Raw genomic sequence first — 19571 nt, forward strand, 5'->3', positions numbered from 1 at the left:
GAAATTATTCTTGGTAACTTCGATAGGCACTCGTATGTAAATTAGCCCTAGTCGCCTTTGTGATGTCACAAACGCAAAACTTAAGCAACAAATTCACTCGACTAAAGCAGCATCTGCTCCTCTTTAACACTGGTAACTTTTAACGCCCACAGAACATTCTCATTTAAGAACAAGTCCGAATATAAAAAATACTCCCTTAAATTAAGTCAGTATTCCTTGTTTTTCTCTCACCTGCTAGACAAACGCACTCATAGTGAGAAGTGTGATCCGTGCAAGTAGCTCCGTTCTGACAAGGTTCGGGAATGCAGGTACCAGTGGTCGAACGTCCGATTCCACCCAGTCTACTGCTTCCGATGGAGGTTGAGCAGTCGGGTTGGCTGAACCCGGGTGGACAAACACATATATACGACCCAGCTGTGTTCTTACATGTACCTCCGTTCTGTGAACAAGAAAATGGCGTATTTTAGGCACTTTTGTAAGAAATAAGGCAGACAAAGCATAAATTTTAGAAAAAAACGCTGGTAATACAAAATGTCACGCTTTCTTTACGTTGTAATAATTAGACTGTTGTTTGCAGTCATGTTCTTGTCAAAAACTAAATAACTTCTATTCTCGTGTTTCAATACGTTACACCCGATTCGTTCGTTACAACGAAATGCAACTTGGGCACTGTTTCCCAATTCCGATAAAAACAACGGTGTTCCAAGTGGGAAAAATTGGGAATGAATTTAGAGCAATATCAGTTAACTGGTCGGTGCCCACGAAAACATTAACCCTAGAGGAAAGGCAGTCGGGTTTATCATTGACATCTGTGGGACCTGAAGTGGATGAACGTCATTTCAATGCAAGCTCTACCCTCTGTGAATTGTAAACACAGGTGGGAAAACGGCGGGAACGACAAACGTAGTGGGTGGTTTTGGGCTTTATGTGGTGATAACCCAGCAGTAAAAAAAACGGCCGAAGTTTTAAGATTTCACTCATCTGGGAAGGCAAAAAACACCTTTCCGTTGAAAGCTTAGCAACCACCTTTACGAGTTCCCCGACACACATTGTTTCCTGGGCATATTCGTCCCCTTCAGCAACATCTCTATGTCTTTTTTAGTCTCTGCAGAGACTTAACCGTTCTAACAAGCTGACATCAGAAAAATACATTTTAAACGAAGGTGTATTAGGTTTACAGGCATTGCAACCTATAGCTGTGATCGCCAAAGCAGGGTCTGCACAGTGGGGCGACCTTGCAATCATGCAAATAAATGAAATATTGCTGGTGTTTTAAACGAAGGTTTATATTTTGTTTTTTTTTACCGGCAGAACGAATGCATCTGTAGTTTGTTTTCATTCCGTTGACAGGAACCGACGTACAACGGGTTGCCCGCTTGAGCAAACAGGTTCGAGTTACATGGAACCCTCCGGACCATATTAAAATTACTCGAGTTTGAATTGTCCGCGTCACGCTCCATTGCTCACGTACTCGAGTGACGTTAATGGCCGCCATGACAACCGAGTGTTCGATCTACGAGTAACTCGATGCGAGGTGTGCACCGGAGCGTGTCGGGAGCGAGGGTTTAATCAAGAAAGCGAGAAATCTCGAAGCTGCCGCGCGAGCTCTCTTTGTCTAATCCGAGCGGCGCTCGCCGAATCGCTGCTTTCCCACGCTGTGCGTTCGAATGTTCATAAACCACGTGTGTGTGCGTCCCGAAGCGCGCGCGGATACGTCATCAATAAGTAATCGGCGCGGCGAAATCGCTTTTCGAACATGCGGAACGCGGTCGGCGGCGGATTTTTAAGGGCGCGCACATTCGAAGAAGCGGATTTATATTACGGGTTATGAATATTCGGGGCCTTGCACTTTCTTCATTGTTCGTGTATTGTGTTTTCCAGGTGGTTGTTTCAGGGGAGCAAGGATACGAAATGCCTGCGGCAAAATATGCGGGTGCAGCTGGAGGTGTGTGTGTGGTTATTCCGTCGCATAAAGTCTACAGGCTTGAAAGATTTGATGTAGGGTGTCACGTTCGACACCAGAACAAAAAATACCCCATGTATGTTGAACAACTACAAGAATATGTTTATTAATGGGAAAAAAACATACGGTCTTGCACCTCTTACATTCTATATGGTTATACCCGACAACTACATTCTATATAGTCAACATTACAAAATTGACCAAAACAAATTATGATACCTGTTAAATGTACAGGAATCTCAGTAGTCGTAAACGCTCATACCGCAGGTGTTAAAAATAACAAGTTATGAGCTGAATTATTAAAGGGGTAACAGCGGCATTAAATATTAATGTCATAGCGGCCGATAATGTGAGCTATTTGACCCCAATTAAGTGGCGGCTTTTTGAGGAGTTATCCAAGGCGGAAAAGGTCGATTAAGCGCTGTCTTTTTACCAGAACGATCAGAAATTCCCTAGGGTAAAAATGAATACTTGTCTGTACCACACACAGCCCTTAGGAAAACAATATCAATTTGTAGTTTTGGGAGGAAACACTTTGTCTGTTGCAGTAACGCCGAAAAAACAATACTCCTGGCATTGGGTTAAAGGTGTTTGTGTGACGGCCCTCGTCAAATAAAAGGCGAAATTCAACTCCGCCTTTTATCGCCAAGGCGGATTTCAGCCGTTTATCGGCAAAAGGTGATGCCCTAAGGTAGCGGTGTTCACATGCAAATATCGCAGGTTGTTGTTGGCGCTGACATCGCTCGAAAGGAAGGAGTTGGAGGCGGTGAATGGGGGATGACCTAATTATATACAAACTCAGAGTAGCATCGGTTTTAACCCGGCTTTAATTGTGCTTGCGTACGTGATGCCTTCGAGTCGTTTATAATACAGCGGTACTGTGGGTGACTGAGTTGATAACCTTGTGTTTTATCCCTCGTCATTTTGTTTTCGATGTGGTTTTACGTATATTGACAAACTAAATTGATTTTTTTCAACTAATAAATGACTTGAAATTGCAAAATGACTGAAAAATATTTGAGATACATATCTTACATAAGTCTGAATCGCCCACAATACAATACATGTACAAATATTTAAGATATTTAATTTCTTAGGTTGTTTCAATAGACATGAACATAACAACTAACACAAAAAATTAAGTTGCAGCTTGCAGCGTATTAGTTAAACAGGGCTTCGATTTTGCCTCGCACAATGAAACAGACAGGATGTAGCAACGAATAAAGCGATCTTACAAAGTCAAAGGAAAGTGTCGCCTTACTTCATTCTTCTTCTAAAACCCAAAACAATCCCCAGCCCCACGCCCGGAAAAGAGGTTTTACCTTACCGGCAAAATACTGCCGACAAAAAAGCAAATCACCACGAAACTGCAATCAGAATTCACGAACTGTTATTTAACCGCGGCGAGGCAGTTATTAAAGGCGGGACTTCAGGTACTTACGGCGGTCTGCTGAAGGCAGAAGAAAATTATCACTGGCGTCGCAGTAGGGACCATGATTACTTTAATCAAGCGAGGATGGTGCCCACACCCACACTCCGGCCGATATTTTAGCGGCAATTAATTTTACCGGAATGACGGTGGTCTTGACGTAATTCGAGTGGTTTGTGTTTAAAATCGTTTAAAGGGTTTAAGAGTGCTAGCTTCTTGTTGGTCTTTTGCGTTTGTTTTCCTATATTGCTGCTAAGAGCAATATAAGTTTAATTTTGTCCGTGACTAACCACATGAGTTTTTTAGAAAGCAATGTTTTTCCATAAATTTCACACGAAGCGGTGAATGGTGTACTTGCTTAAACTCACACTAACAACCTTAAACTTATCATACATTTGTTAACTACTGAGGAAAATCAAGTTTTAACAAGAAACCTCACTTACTTTGCACATCCGTGGGCTCCTTCCACATTCGTTGATATCTTCTGCACAGTTGGTCCCGGTCCAACCTTTGTCGCACGTGCACATGTACCTGTTGTCCAGTGAGGTACACTGGCCGTGTCCACTGCACAAATCGGGAAGGCAGTAGTCGGTTTTGTCGCAGAGTTTTCCTGAAACAAAAGTTTGAAACATTAAATTTTTTAGGAAGACCAAAACACGGTAAACTAGATCGAATTTCTCAAAAAAAGAGAATTTGCGTTTTTCTAAAAATATTTTCTCCATCGTAACAGCTACGGACAAGCTACATGGCGTTGTCTTTCTGTCTACTTTTCAGGAAGATATTTCATTTTTTAAAGTATGCGTTCCTTGCGATTGATGGGTTTCCAGTCAAATCAAGCGTTTCCCGGACAAAAAAGTTTAGGAAACACTGTTCCACATCAACACTGCCCTTGAAATGTGGAAACCGTATTTCTATCATACTACAAACCTGTGTAACCGCTGTGACATGAGCAGGAATAACCGTCCAAGTTGTTGGCGGGATCGCAAACCCCATGGGCGCAAGGATCGTTAGAGCATGCCAAGAAATCCTGGCAACGATCTCCCGTGTAACCTTGCGGGCAAGTACAGAAACTGCGCATTGTTCCTTTGAATGTTTTGGTATTGCAAGTCCCCCCATGGGAGCAGTACATTGGAGTACATGGGTTCTCTACCACCGTCTCGCAACGCTGTCCACCGAAACCCTCCTGACATCTGTGAAAATAAAAACGTTTTAAAATCCTGGTATGATGTTGTGTAGATAGAACAGGTATGATGATAAGTCGAACGGCTGAGGATTATAAACACGGACTCTGTCTCGAGTACCGTTAAAATTCAATGCTGTGTATTTCGAAATCGTTTCGTTTATTTCGTACAAAAACCCTAAAATATAAGCAGTAACTTTGTCACACTGATAGAAAGTAGCTGGAATATACTGCTTTAATTCACCCTGAGGAAGGCTATATGCCTGACAGCAACAGCAACATTATATTTGTAAATTTACGCTCTGTCTGGGAGCGAGTTCATGGAAAGTTTTTGAACGTGATTCCGAAATGACACGTGAGTAGCGTAGGTACACATTAGTGGAAGGCGAACCCGCACACTGCCGACGAAAAATACAGGAATAGTTTCGCAACCGCAAGGCACCGGTTCCGCCAGGCGTAAATAACCAGAAAAGATCCCTTCGCAACGCTCTACTGATCCTATTGTGACACGACAATGTCCCTTGTGATTTCATCAACTCGTTGAATCAGTGGCAGTTCTGAGGCCATTACGGCACCGAGCCCTGACATTTTCGACTACTCAGGATGGACCCACTCGAAAACAGAAGCGTCACACGACCTCTCAACAATCAGGGGTCAAGGGTTAGGGTTAAGTCGTTTTTCGGCGCACGTATTTTTGGTTGTTCGTCGTAATTGGGATTAGATAATCGGTAAGACGAATTTGTGCAGTCGAATCTGGAACAAGTCACAAACAAAAAGCACGAATAACAGTAAATGAACGTCTTTATCAAGGATAAGAGGGAATTGCCTGAAACTGCTGTGCTGCCCATTTCCTTGCAAACTATCTGCATAAAATTGTAGTAGTGTCTTTCGTCAGGACAAAATATCAATTGGATTACAGGCGTTTTGCATAAACGAACCCGGCAAAAAGTGTTTGTATTCGGTGTTTGAAACTTTTAAAGTTAAAGCGTTATAATTCTTTTACTGATGCCAATGTCAAAATACGACACGTTAACTGTGCAGTAGCACATCGAAAAATTCCCGCGGTGGTGGCGAAAAAATACATTGACCGTATATTGACACTGAATAACGGGTTATCACAGGATGGTAATTTGGATATCCACAAAATTAGGGTCATCCAACCACTACGTCACGGCGTGGGAAAAGTTACCGAAGCGTGACTTTAAGTTGAACTTATAACTGGATCGATTAATTGCAGACTGTATCATGGCCAATTGCCTGCGACCGTCGGTACCCAAGTTCCCACCATTTATATCTTCCACTCGATTTAGCATCGATTTGGAGCGAACAAGTGCATTTAATCGATCGAGCCAGTGATTCCCATAACGACGTTTAAACGCAAGGCACGAGAAAACGGCGGTCCCTTAATGGTCGATTCCACATTGTTTGAAAATAGCGTATCCGAGTCGTGTTATATTGTCCCCCATGGGAATTGGAACGGGACGAGCTGACAATACTAACCACGTCAAACACCAATACACATTGCAATGAGCGTTGCAAGTGGGTTTGAAAATGCACTGAATTCCGTGGCGTGTGAAAAATGCAAACATTTACATAATTGAGAATTAGTAACAGCCGACAACTTAAACCATATTTTCATTGAAGGTAACGAACGGCCAGGCACAAGGTGTTTGTAAGATATAAAAAACATGAGTTTCTTGTCGAGTGTGAATTACAGCCACCAAAACCACCACAGTCAAATACAAACAACGCCACCTGTATCACGTAACGATTTTTCCAACAACTCAACAGTTATTTACGACATTGCGGTCGCTCGTAAACACGCTACGAAAAATCGTCGACAAATCGGTCTGTAACCGACCTGTCAGTCATAAATATTAATGCGCGACATAAGAGCCTGGGGGTGGTACGTCACAACAGCCATTGAAACCTCACATACACCAGCTGTGACGTAACTGCAGGTGTACGCCATGACAGTTGCAAAGCGCTAAGACTTTTGGGGGGTGATTATTGACTCAGACACGTCAGGAACTTGTAAGTTTTAATCCGGGACGTGGGGGTATTACCATGGGAACAGTTACAAATTACCGAGAGCTTGACACGAAAAGTATGGGGATTACTTTGTAAGTTTTGTATAATCTCGGAAATGGTCAGTTTTGTTTGAGTCAAAATCCGTGGTGTAGGGAATTTTGTGAAGCAACACCAGCGTAGTAAGTTTTATTTTACGGTACGCACTGTTCGCAAAACCTGGTTCGAATAATTTAAAATATTGGGTAGCACTCATACAGATTCATATTGAAAACTATCAAAAACCGTTTTCAAAAACATTGTTGGTTAATCTAACTGGCCATAGCTCTGGAGACACGGCCCATGGACGACGCAATCGCCCACGAGGGCAAAATCTTCACAAACAAGGCAGGATTTTACGCACGCGCATCCATAAGTGTAACATGCAACATGAAGTATCTTCAGGGCGCGGCCACCTCGAGCTCACAACGAAGCAGCAACAAACAAAACCAAACCCAACTACGCTTTCCCACGCTTCGCCCACCCAACCAAGTTCGCTTTGGTTTAAACAGGATTACTGCGTAACAAACGAACGTGTGACGACACAGTTAAAGAGGAATGCTGCGATTGATAGTGATAGTTGATACTTGAAAGTGTGTATCTCGGTACAAGCGATTGATGGGTTGAAATGATTCAGCCTTTGATCGCCATTGCTGATCGAAAGATGATACTTAAAGCATTTTGATTTACTGATGGCCAAAAATGACCAAAAAATCTAATCCATAAATTTCCACTTTGGGGGCCTAAGTAACAAAACAATACACATCATAAGAATGTTTAACTATTGGTCAAACAACGGCGACACATGTAATCGTTAATTCACATAGAACTCTTTCACGTTTCACCATTTGGGTCAAGATTAATCTATGTGCAGTCAGTGCAGCCTGAGGAATTGGAGCGGACACTTAAAGCAGAGAAACGTAGAAAGCCCTCCGCACTCTTTCCTCACGTTGTTGGCATAAGCGAGGTTAGCGTGTTGTGAAGTGGTCACGCCGTTATGTCGTTCGTCGCCGACTTAAGGGTCTCGTGTTGGACCAGATAAAAGCTTCGGCCACTCGGTTCGGATGCTTGTTTCACGACATAAGACAGTTTGTTTGTTCATTTGCTGGGCGGCGAGATTGGGTTCTGTGTACTCATTGGGTGGTTTGCTTAAAAGCAGTTGAACACACAACGAACACCGTTTAAACTCCCGTCGTTCGACCTCTTAAACATACTGAGTACACCGAATTGGCCGAGGTAAATCTTTAATGTGCGGAAGGCAAATTAACAAACATTTTATTTTTATGGTTCTCATATTTTAACTATTCAAATCTAGCCATTTTCGTGTATTTTATATTCTTCTTGGCTACTATAAAATTCACGCCATCCACACGTACAGAAACCCATAGCATTAATTGCAGTGTACAACACGACACACCGAGAGCGGGCATTGAAACCCCGCGGCGCGTTTAATTCCAGGCCAAGAAACGTTTTAATTTGTGAGCTAAGACGTCGATCTTGGTGCAAGGTCGGTGCCCGGAGGCGCAAGCATCTCGCCACGAGGATAGAGTTACAACCAGGGGAGGACTTGCAGATACGGGTGCAACAAATGAGACGTTACGCCTGCCCGAACGCCCGGTATTGAGTGCCTGGTTTGCACGGTATCATGTGCCGCTATATGGGGAGGGCTACGCTCGGTTGGAAGGACTTGTGCCGACCTTAAACACACTCAACGGACAATAGTGTGGTTTATCAAGCAACCGCTGCGTTAACGTGGCTTTTGTTATACGAAATGTAACAACTTCACAGTAAAACGATGGAAACACATGGGGATTTACAATTTGTGATTTTCTTGTTACATGACACATCCACACAAAAATATTAAATATTCCCTAAAGTTTCTCTGAAATCAAATTCTTTTAGATCAAAGCTTAACAAACCAATCAATTTGTCTATAGAGTTGTGTTTTCAAAATAAGTGCGTTTGCTTGATTTGCGTTTTTAAAACCGAACTGAAAAACCGCGACTGATACATCAGCAACCAGTAGCTCAGAAACGACGAAAAAGAGCAAAAAGTAGAACGATGTGTTGAGGCGGATGGAACTTTGTGTACGTTCCCACGCGCATGCGGAAATAACATTTACACGGGATGGGGCTTTAATCAGGATGTGTGAACATAAGGTCAACAGCAGCAACCAGACTTCAACGCTGCACCAAATCCTCGCCTGTATCGAACAAATCCAACATTTTTAAATGTTTGCCCACTCTTGGGGCGCTTTTCACTGTGATTGTTTACAAAAAATCGCGACTGTTTCCGAACACCCGTCGCTCGACTGCTGTTTATTACGTTCGTTGTTTACTTTGGACAGATAACTGTTAGAATAAACATCCAGGCCAGCAGTACACAATGTTATAAACAAACTACACTGGAATCGGCGTGCGTGTAATTGTAAAGCCATTCACACAGGGATCCGAACAGCATATTAACATCTACGGGTTGTTTACTTTATATTTGATACGGGTGTAAAATTTCACCAACGCCGTGACAACCAAGGCAGGTGGATTTAACGGTATAAAAGCAAGACGACCAAATTGTTATTCCACCAATTTTGCGAGGCCGCTAGAACCGTTTTAAGTCTCGTCAAAAACAAGCAAGACTTCGAACTGCACCTGCCGTCGCCGACGGTCACGCTTCACTGGTATTAAGAGCTGGCGTTGTCAGCCTTGCTGTGATGGGTCACAGACTTTGGGCGTCTGAACCGGTTTTACAAAAACCCGCACGACTGTTCGGGACGTCTTGCTCAGTGGCGCAAAATTTAACAGGATTGCGAAGATTTTTAACGTTTTTTTCGCAGCTTTTTTAACAATCCTTCGATTGTGCCCCAGGAAAGGAAAAATTACACACAAAAGCGATGGCAATATTTGCCCAAAAGACGAAACACGAGGTACAAGCTGCCATGATTTAGAGGCTGGAACAAGAACACTTTAACGTCAAAAGTGTCACTAAAATGAACATCGTCACTTGTCAGCTATGGCGCTTGGACATCCGCAACAATAGAAGCCGAACCAGTCAGGCGTATTTCCTATGCTTACAGGCATCAACGGCCACCTAAGATCGACTTACAAGCGGACAGGGCGGTCGCGTCCATTATTTCGTCACCATTTGAAGCTTGGTTATAACGCGACCACAACAATGGTTAACGAACCGAAAGTTTTGTTAAAGTGCGACCAATATTTCCGGTGAAAATAAGATGGGCTAGTCGCTATTGTTACTGCTGTAAGTTTGATTGATACCTGAGGGTAACAATATGACTAGACAGTAATGGAATACTTTGATATACCGTTCGATTTACTTGGATAAACCGGCAGCTCATCACATTGATTTGACAGAATAATTAATTTGGTAATATTATTTGCCCAAGACATAAGGAACATTAATGACATCTGTTATAACCCTGTATTGTAAAACGTATCCGTAACAATCGTTTCTTAAACTAAATAGCATCTTATTACATTTGACTTCATATTATTACAATGCTTTTTCCAGGCCCCTTGTTTAAAACCGTGCGGATGTCTCATAACCCCAACCAAATATGGAGAAAGTTCTGTCTGTGACACCATTAATTTTTGAGGTGTTTTAGGGTGAGTGTACCTGGGTAACTTTTAAGCAACTACAGCAGTGTTAAGAGTCAGAGACGTACTTGGGTGAAGACGCAAAACATAGGAAACCAAGTGATTGGCGACAAGGAGGCGTCGTTGTCTGCGTGTGACAAGCGAACTACAACACTTCGCGACGAAAGTTACATCACTCCAACATACCAATAAGCATGCGACGGACGGATGTAATTCGACCTAACACAATGTAGCTGATGAACGATTTCGCAAAAACATGCAAAGCTTTTTATGGAAACTCTGGAAAGCATCTTTTCGACGCCAAGGTCGAAAAGTTTTGACAGGTCACAATTGGTAGATAGTGCCTTGCTGGATTGTGAAATAAAATTCCTCACCTATTGACCTGGTACGCGACTATTTGTCCCACAGTCAATTTAATTAACCCAGTATTTGCTCTCAGACCACATTAAACAAAAAATATTGCGCCACCGTTACGGTTTTTTTGATTGTCGCTTTCCAGTGTTAGGAACCATTAAAAGGGAACGCCTTTCATTGGTTACTTGGAATGCTGGTAACATGATCTATGCACTAAAGCCATTCGAAAATTACAGTCTCCCTGAAGGAGTGGCACATTTTGTGACTAAGTCACTACGCCAATCCATGCTTGCCGTTTTTAGACTTTTGAACTCCGATATCGCGATATCAAAGTATGTGAATCGCGTTCACAAATCTTCAGCGCGAAGTTGGTTGCGAAGTGTTTACCTTTTATGGCGCCTAATTGGCGGTTTGGCTTTAAACATTACAAAGTACAGAACGGGCGATTTCGTAAAATCAGTGGATCCCACGGCGCACCGTTAATGAAAGTATGCGTTTAATTGGCTTAATACCCGAAAAGGTTTGAGCTACTCTCTACAAAACGCGGTTATCGAGAATGTCATACCTTTGTTGCGCAAACAATGACAATCAGACCAACAATAAGAAATATCGAAACGCGACACGACCGCGTATGTCTGCTGGGTCAAACATAATGGAAGTGCTAAGCAAACATTACATATCAGTGCGTGTTGATGCCTAAAAGCGAGGGACATCCGATCCATACCACAATGAAAAATCAGCGCATATAACTGAGGCGGGCTCATGTAGGGGTCTTGGGAACACAGGTCCTACGGGGCCTCCGTGCCGCAGTGTCAACAACACCGGGCCGTTGGCGTAATTCAGGGGTCTTTTTCGGGAGGTTATAAGCGGCAAGTGCACAGAGCTGTCACGGTTAGTGATTTGGTGTCGAGCACTGGGGTATTATGAAGTAAATTACCACCGCGCGTGCACAAATGGAATTTCGGCGTTGCGACCTATTTGCATCTCCAGTCGAAAGCCAACCAACCGAACGTAAGTGAATGAATCGCTCAGCGAACAAAGACAATGGGTCGCGAAAATAATTTGGAAATTACGACGCCCCGATGAGTCGTGTTCTGGAGACGAAACATGAACAATGGGGTGGACAATGGATTGGAAAGTGGGACAATCGGATTAGATTATTATTGCAACGCAAGAGAACCGAAAATTATCGCCCGCTGAGCGCCCTCTTCACTTGTTATTACAACTCTCATCCGGTAGGCGTGCACCTGCTCGACGGATTTCGAATTTCACCCTGTCTTATTTTGAATCCATGTGGAATATAAAGATCAACTCCCAAGATGGCGAAAATCGTTTTCAATAATAAAACGTATCTCCTCTAGGCAAAAAGCTTTCGTTTCAACTCGCTGACGGGCTGTTATTGCGTTGGTATGAAGTTACAGCCTTGTTCGCTCGCCTCGCCTATTCTCAGTGATATCGCGTTTCAGCGCGAGGGAACACACACGCTCCAACCAGCGCGACTCCGGGCACTCACCTCAGAAGAATGCGGCACTCACTTAGATAATACACGGATGGACAAATACAAGTAGCGCCCGCGCAAGTATAAAGTGACATTTTTTAATCGGGGGTGACGCGCAGTTAAAGCGACCAGACAGACCGCAAAATACCATATATTCGTACCTGCAAGAGAAGCTTCCCGACGAGTCTCTGGCGCATGTGCCGTGAATACAGACTCGTCGTCTGGACATGCAGTTTATCGCTGAGGAAACAAAATTTTTAAGTGTAAATGGGCATTTCTGACACGTGTGTATAGTTTAAAAGCAATGATATGTTTTGGTTTTAGGCACGCTCGATTTAAAGAGATCATTGGTACGGGTGAAGTGGCTGCTGAGGGCTGCCTTGGTGACAAGAGTGCTCAGTGCAACACTTAAAATTGGGAACTCTTTTACATTTTATCTTACAAAAGCGTGGGAAAGTTGGTAACAGAGTAGAAACAGATGCCCCTGGATTAATAAAACCACACAATTTTCTTTATAAATCTACTTATGCTTAAGGCATTAAGTGTATATTTTAACAGTAAAATTGGGGGAATAACAATCAGAATAATAATGGAACTTCCAATCCATTGTTGATCACAATGAACATTTGTTACATAAAAAAACCTACCTGAACATGAAACAAAGATACCAACAAAGACAAATAATAACAAAAACTGTTCATGAAGTGGTTTAAATCCCATTTTGGAGGTTTCAAAGTATATCCAAAGAGTTGAAAAGGAAAAGCAGATCACTTGAAATAAATATTCGAGTCTTAAAAGCTCTTCATTTGCTTGTGGACAACTTTGTGTTTTCCAACTTTGTCGCCAGATATTATGTAGAATAATATGAAGTCCACACACAAAATTCTTGCAAAATGAAACGTCACTTCATGTCAAACACAGTTGTGACTAACTTTTGTTTCAAAGATCTAAAAGACAAAATCAAATTACTGTGTGAAAGCTCTAGCAATCAATGAACTTTCAGCAAGTGAATATCTTTTTAACTGCAAGCAACCATGCAAGATGCAACAGCAACATTTAAACGGTGGCAAGCACCAAATTCATAGTTTTATCCAGAAACTTTGCACATACTTTCTAAAATTGCAGAAAATTGGCATAGACGCCTAATTACAAAATCAATTGTTTAAAATCTGATCGCTTTCACAGCAAACATGAATAACCCTCAAACTAAGACAAACCACATACAACAAAATACAACAGTGCACCCAACACCTACTCTACACTCTCTTCTGCTATCTCGCCATAAAAACACAGACGTGATTCACAAAAGTAAATTTGCCCAGACAGCTTTTGCCTTTTTCTCCAGGAATTCGCGATGTCAGGAACTTTTCTCGAAGGGAAAAAATGCTTTGCGCTCTAGCGCAATCTCGTGTACATTATACATCAAATATAGGCCAAAAATTAAATTCCAAAAATTTCGGAATAACACCAATATTATGCTGTATATACTATAAGCTTGATGCTGCATCTTTAAAAATTAGATTAATTTGAAACAATAGAATGGAAAATTGGCTTGAAGCGAATTACTTTCGATCGCCTGAGGCCACGGCGCAAATTTCGCTCGAAGCAATTTTAAATTGGAATTTGTTAGAAGCAATACTTTCGATGGATATACAGCTCTCATGTGCGAGCTGTCAACAGTAAACTGTATTCTGCAATAAGTATGGGATATAAATACTGAAGAGTCCAAATTGGACCAAAAAGTGTTAATCTTGCAGGAACAGGTAATAGCCTTTTTTGGTGAACTGCAATTATTTAGTATATTTATCAAAGCTGTTGTAATGTGTATCCAAGTAAAACATGTTGCATCGTACAGTTGTGGTGATGTTTTGTGTATGACAATAGTTCAAGCGAATTTAAATAATTATTTTTGGTCCAATCTAAAGCTATTGCAAACTCACAATGTTTTTAATTTGCCAGAGTGTAAAATATGGCTGATCAGCCGCATGCAGAGAAACGACGCGGGTTTTCACCACTAGCAGTCATTGCAAGTCCAGTTGTGGTTATGACTGCTCTTCTGTTGGTCACGCTGGTAGGTTTGTGGAGTCTTCACACTCATACCGGAGCCAAGCTTGAAGAGGCGGTAAAGCTAGTCGCCGAGCTCAACAGCGAACAGATGCGCCTGCTGGCTGTCCAAGAGAAACTGCAGGGAGCTGTTGGAGAATTAGAAAGTGGTCTGGCATCACAGCGTGAGGTCCTGGCGCACGCTGACGGGTTTTGGCGGGAGCGAAACCTAATTGTCAGCGGGATTCCAGAACGAGAAGACGAGAACGTGGAATCAATGGTTCGAGAACTGTTTCTCAAGAAGCTCGGGTTGTCCTACGACGAACGCGCGATTGAAGAAGTCCGACGTTTCGGTCGCCGGGTTCAAGGACAAGGGGACGGCGGAAACGAAGGCCGAAAGATTGTTGTGCGATTCGCCAACTTCCTGGACAAACAAAATACTTTAACCCAAGCTAAAATCTTTCTAAACGGAACACCGTACTTTGTAGAAAACGATATTCCAGTTTTATAAACTCTTATGACCCCGTAGATCTTGTTGTATTTTTTGATTAGTTTGAAATCAGCGTACATGAGCACGAATCTACATCAAAACTTACCACCAGTCAACTGACCGGTTAATTATTCGATTTTGCTTTGCTGATAATGTTTGGTTTTGCAAGTTTTGTCAATAAACGAACTCTCGTATCAGAAATGCATAGCATAAGAACATGGTTTCATGATGTAAAACAAGTTAACGTCAGAATTTTGTATTTTCAACATGTACTTTTTGTCGAGACATTTTAAAAAGTGTTTTTTTATGTCAATCAATTTTTCTGAATGAATCAACTTTTCTGAAAATGCCTTTACTTGTACTGTTTACTAATGTGAGGTTCAGAGGCTTCACAGCCAAGGCAATGCAGCCAACCTGCATTAGCAACTTTTTCCGACAAGTCGGAGCGAGATCTGAAAAATCAAGCTCCCGGTGATGTTTGAACTCACGACCCTGGGCTAACCAGGCCCAACGCTCTACCAACTGAGCTACAGGATCCAGCTCGGCCGCAATGCCTTGGCTGCGAAGGCTGTGAACCTTATGATCAGAATACGAAAGCTGAGGTGGCCAAATATAAAGGGCCTGCGCAATGAGGCGATCCTGCTTTGCTATGCGAAGCATCGTATATTACTTTAGTATTTACTAATTGTGTCCGCGGATATGATACATTTTAAGCTGGGACAATACAAAATAGTAAACGAGATTAAAGGTGCGATAAAATAAAAATACCATGATCTGTCCAGTTTTTGTATTGTTGTGATCTGCCCAACGGATCTTCAGTACCGTGGAAGTTAGACAAGGATAGCTAATGTTACTCAAGATATGTTGGTTCCAATCATGGCAGATTAAAAATACATCTAAAATATACTGAAATGAATTACTACAGCGCTTTGGGTCAGGATTTCTATGAATCTTGGCACAACTGCCTGAAATATTACCTCTCCAGTCGTTGTGAATAACCGTATCCCTGACAACAATGAAGCCAGCCAAGCGATTTTACGAATAAGATAAAAAAGTAATTGATGTATGTTTATTCGGTAACATTTTGTGGGTCTGTTTCTATTGCCAGTTAGCAGCACCGTAGGTTTTAGATTGGGCTTAGCAAGAGATTTAGATTTAATTCGTCGTGACTTAACGACTGTGTGTTTTGTGTTCTTTGCAGCTTTGTTACCAGGCCGCCTAAACTGCCATGCCTTAACGGTAGTTGAAAGTGTAATGGGGTGTGGGGCCAGCACATCCGTTGTAACAATAACAAAAGATGTTTCTTCCCAGAAAGCTTCAGCAATCTCGGAGCAAGCGCCTGACATTGAAGTGACAAAAAGTTTGACAACACACAGTGAAAGAGAGGTTCCAGATGGCGCCGAAGACAGTGTACAAAGTGACTGTGAGGCAACAGCTGCAGAAAATTCCTTGGTTGATGAAGATAATGCTGTGCCAAATGAAACAAACAGTACAGATGGATCAGATACACATTCAAGTGCACACATAGACCCAACAGAACCACAAAATATTGAGAATCCTGGTAAAAGTGAGGATGTAGTAACTGTGGTTTCCATAACAACTAGCAATAGCAATCATCAATCAGAAGCAGAGTTAAATATAGAACCTGCCACAAAAGAAAATCTGCAATATCTAGAGATTGCCTCATCCCCCACATCATTGTCGTCTAAATCTGCAGAAAGTCAGTTGTCATTGAACAAGAAACGCAAAGTTTCCTTTGCAGAAATTGACAAATATTGTGGACAAAGTGGAGAAGAACAAAATAAAACCAACACAAAGTCAGAAAAGATTAACAATAATAAAGATGACAGAGGAACAGAAAATAAATATACAGAAGAACATCATTTCTCAGAAAACAAGAATACAGAGAAAGAAAACAATGATTCAAAAAATAAAAACACAGAGGATGAAGATATTAGTTTGTTGAAAGAAAAAAGTGTCATCCAGGTAAATAGAGAATTACTGGAGGGACAGAAGGAAAACACAGTCGATATCATTGAAGGCAAAGATTGTAACAGTGCATGCAGTGACTACACTGACAACTCCAGTGGTTTGGATGTAGATGTTGCTGAAAACATTTTAAGCAACTTGATTGTTAATGATGTTATGTCCTCTCTAACAATGCCACAAGAGGGCAGCAATTCAGAACAACAACATGATCAACATGAAATGGGAGAAAGAACTGAAGTTGTCAAGGAAGTTATAGGTCACGATGTTGTTGTGACTAAGAAAGATGCAGAAAGTGTTGGTAAAGAAATTGAATTGCCGCATGTGGGTGAAGTCGGTCCTGGTGTACTTGTGCCAAGTTCTGGTTTGTCTCTTGCATCAAAACCTGCTTTTCAATATATTGAAACAGACGAAGATATTTTACTTCACTCAGCATTGCGCTTAACTTGTGATATCACTGATAAGCAACAGTTGGTGGATTTAGCAGCAAAAGCGAATGCACTTTATTTGGAAAGTTCCCTGCCAACAATAGCAGAGGTGGCTTCTTCAATGCCTGCATTACGAAAGCTCGACATTGGTGGAAATCATTCAGGCCCTGTGTCAGTCCGAGCTATTCTATCAATACTTACTTCTCATGACTGTGTGGAACACCTTGATATTTCGGACAATTCGGCCGACTCAGAATGTGCCGACCATTTAAGCAAACTTATATCAAGCAGCAAAAGTTTGAGATGGCTTAATGTCTCCAGTAACAATTTTGGAAAGGAATCTCTCAATCGATGCCTTTCTGTATCTGTTCTTGCTTCATCCTCACTAACGTACTTGGATGTAAGTGGATGTGGATCAATGAACTTCCATGGACTATTCGAAGCAATGAGACAAGGTTATAGTAACTGCACTTTACCATTAAGCTACTTGGATATTTCAAGTAACCATTTAAATGATGGACAACAATTAGGCATTGACTTGTCACTGGTACTAGAAAATCCCAACTGTTGCTTAAGGACATTACACCTAAATAGCACAGGACTTACAAGTGCTGGCTGGGAGGCAATGACAGCAGGCCTCCAAGCCAATACTTCACTTGCTGTGTTAAACATTGGTGGATATGAAAATAGTGCAAGTGATTTGTCTGCCCTGGTCAAAATGATTGCTGCAGCCAAAAATCTAAACAAGCTAAGCATCGGTGGAGTAAAGGTAGACAGTGAAACAATACTTGGCGACGAAGTTCTTCCACTGTTAAATATTGCTGACCTTGATGTTGGGAACTGTGGATTTGTGGATGAGGTGTTCGTCAAACTTGCAAAGTCCTCTCCAGGCCGTCTGGGGAGACTGGAATCTTTAAATCTGTCTGGAAATGCTGAGTTGACTTCTGCAGGCATTGAAGCTGTGGATAAACTCTGCTCAATTGATGGTTTCTCCAACTTAATGAAAATCAACTTGTCGTTGATGGAAGTGGACCATCTGCCAGAAACACTCAATAGTTGCTTTAAAAATGTGACACATTTGAATATTAGAAAGTCAAGAATCTCTCAAGCAGCGCTTGCAAGCTTAAACACAATACCTCAGAAGCTAGAGCATTTAGTATTAGATGGAATTAAGCTCAGCAATCTTGGTGCGTTGGCTTCAATCATGGAGGTGAATTCAAAACACCAATTCCAAACTCTTTCTCTGGGTAACTGCGGCCTTACAGACACAGATTTTAAACCCTTTTCACAGTTCCTTGGGCATGTTTCTTCCCCAATAAAGACCCTTACCAACCTTGATCTTTCTTCAAATCGATTGACTGATGAAGCTCTTATCACTTTATCAGATCAACTTAAGAAAATGCCAAACCACCCTCTCAAATCATTGGATATCTCAAACAATGTTTGCACAGATTTGGCAGCCAATGCCCTCTCTTCTCTGATAATGTCTGCTTCATCGAAAAGCAATATCCAGTATTTATCTGTTGCAAGTAATCAGTTAACCTCCAATGGCATCAAATCCCTTACATCCGCCGTAATAACTGGTTCATCAAGAAGAGGTTTAATCTCACTGGATATAAGCAATCAGAAAAGTAGTCTGGATGATGATGAAGCCGATGAAGTGATTACAAACCTGGCAACTACTATTGGTATTGATACTGACCGAAGTGATGAGGTTATCCCTGGATTGCCAGTGAACTTAAATGTGAATTTAACTGGTCTTGATGGAGCATCCAATGCAAAAGTAAAGGCGCTGAATTCAAGCTCAATTAAAACTGACTTCAGCAAGGTCTGCAGAGGGTCTGCAAGCCTAAACGATTATTTGCTTCTGGGAGCAGGTTTGGAAAAGAAGCTTGGAATCCACAACACCGAGAAGATGTGTATCTCCTTTGCTTCATCAGAATGGGTCAGCATAATTGGCTCTGATGCTCCAGCATGGCTTAAAGTGGAGACAGAAAGGGCAAAGGGGGTCTACATTAACCACCTGCCCGGCACAGCAACGGTACAAAGACTTGAAGGAATGCTGGAGATGGATGCTGATTGTCAAGTGAGTGATGTTTACATTGTGAAAGATCCTATCATGAGAAAACCAACAGGAGCTGCATGGGTTTTACTGGATTCTGAAAGCTGTGTTCAGAAAGTATTGGACTGGTGCCATGATGGTGAAGCTGTGATGTATGGATCACCATTTTCTGTCAGTCCATTGCCGGTGTCCATATTGGATGAACAGCAAGGTGCCCAGGTTTTGGCCAAACGCGATCTTGCTCTTCGAGAAAAGCAACGGAAAGAAACAGAACTGGATGACCTCAAGGTTCTGGAGGAGAGTCAGAAGCTAGCTGATGAGAGAGCAGCGTACCGTGAAGCTCATCCTGCCTACCAGGGTGGGAGAATTTGGTAATGCTCAGCTACCTGCAAATCTTCACTGTGGACTGCCTCTGTTTCCTTATTTGTTATCAAGCCAGTGTTCTGTGCATAACATTTTA

The 19571-nt window shown here is 42.0% G+C and overlaps 3 protein-coding genes across 4 annotated transcripts in view; 2 read left to right on the plus strand and 1 right to left on the minus strand.

The window, feature by feature from the left end:
- Positions 1–13045, minus strand: part of LOC145913187 (uncharacterized) — a 32460-nt gene extending 19415 nt beyond the window's left edge. For both annotated transcript variants that reach the window (XM_083000753.1, XM_083000752.1), the window contains exons 1-5: positions 12750–13045; positions 12264–12342; positions 4320–4582; positions 3836–4002; positions 232–439 (exon numbers count right to left, since the gene is read on the minus strand). In XM_083000753.1, coding sequence (XP_082856879.1) covers positions 232–439; positions 3836–4002; positions 4320–4582; positions 12264–12342; positions 12750–12822 — 790 coding nt within the window. In that variant the 5' untranslated portion in view covers positions 12823–13045. The remainder of the gene's footprint in view (positions 1–231; positions 440–3835; positions 4003–4319; positions 4583–12263; positions 12343–12749) is intronic.
- A 701-nt stretch (positions 13046–13746) lies between these two features.
- On the plus strand, positions 13747–14729 carry LOC145913190 (uncharacterized). Its single transcript, XM_083000759.1, has 2 exons — positions 13747–13865; positions 14062–14729. Exon 2 carries the CDS (start codon positions 14072–14074, stop codon positions 14654–14656), a length of 585 nt encoding a protein of 194 aa, XP_082856885.1. The 5' UTR covers positions 13747–13865; positions 14062–14071; the 3' UTR covers positions 14657–14729.
- Positions 14730–15889: 1160 nt separating this feature from the next.
- On the plus strand, positions 15890–19530 carry LOC145914669 (uncharacterized). Its single transcript, XM_083002484.1, has one exon. It carries the CDS (start codon positions 15890–15892, stop codon positions 19484–19486), a length of 3597 nt encoding a protein of 1198 aa, XP_082858610.1. The 3' UTR covers positions 19487–19530.
- The last annotated feature ends 41 nt before the right edge of the window (positions 19531–19571 follow it).

The sequence above is a fragment of the Ascidia mentula genome, chromosome 9 (assembly GCF_947561715.1).
Source record: "Ascidia mentula chromosome 9, kaAscMent1.1, whole genome shotgun sequence".
Classification (NCBI taxonomy): Eukaryota; Metazoa; Chordata; class Ascidiacea; order Phlebobranchia; family Ascidiidae; genus Ascidia; species Ascidia mentula.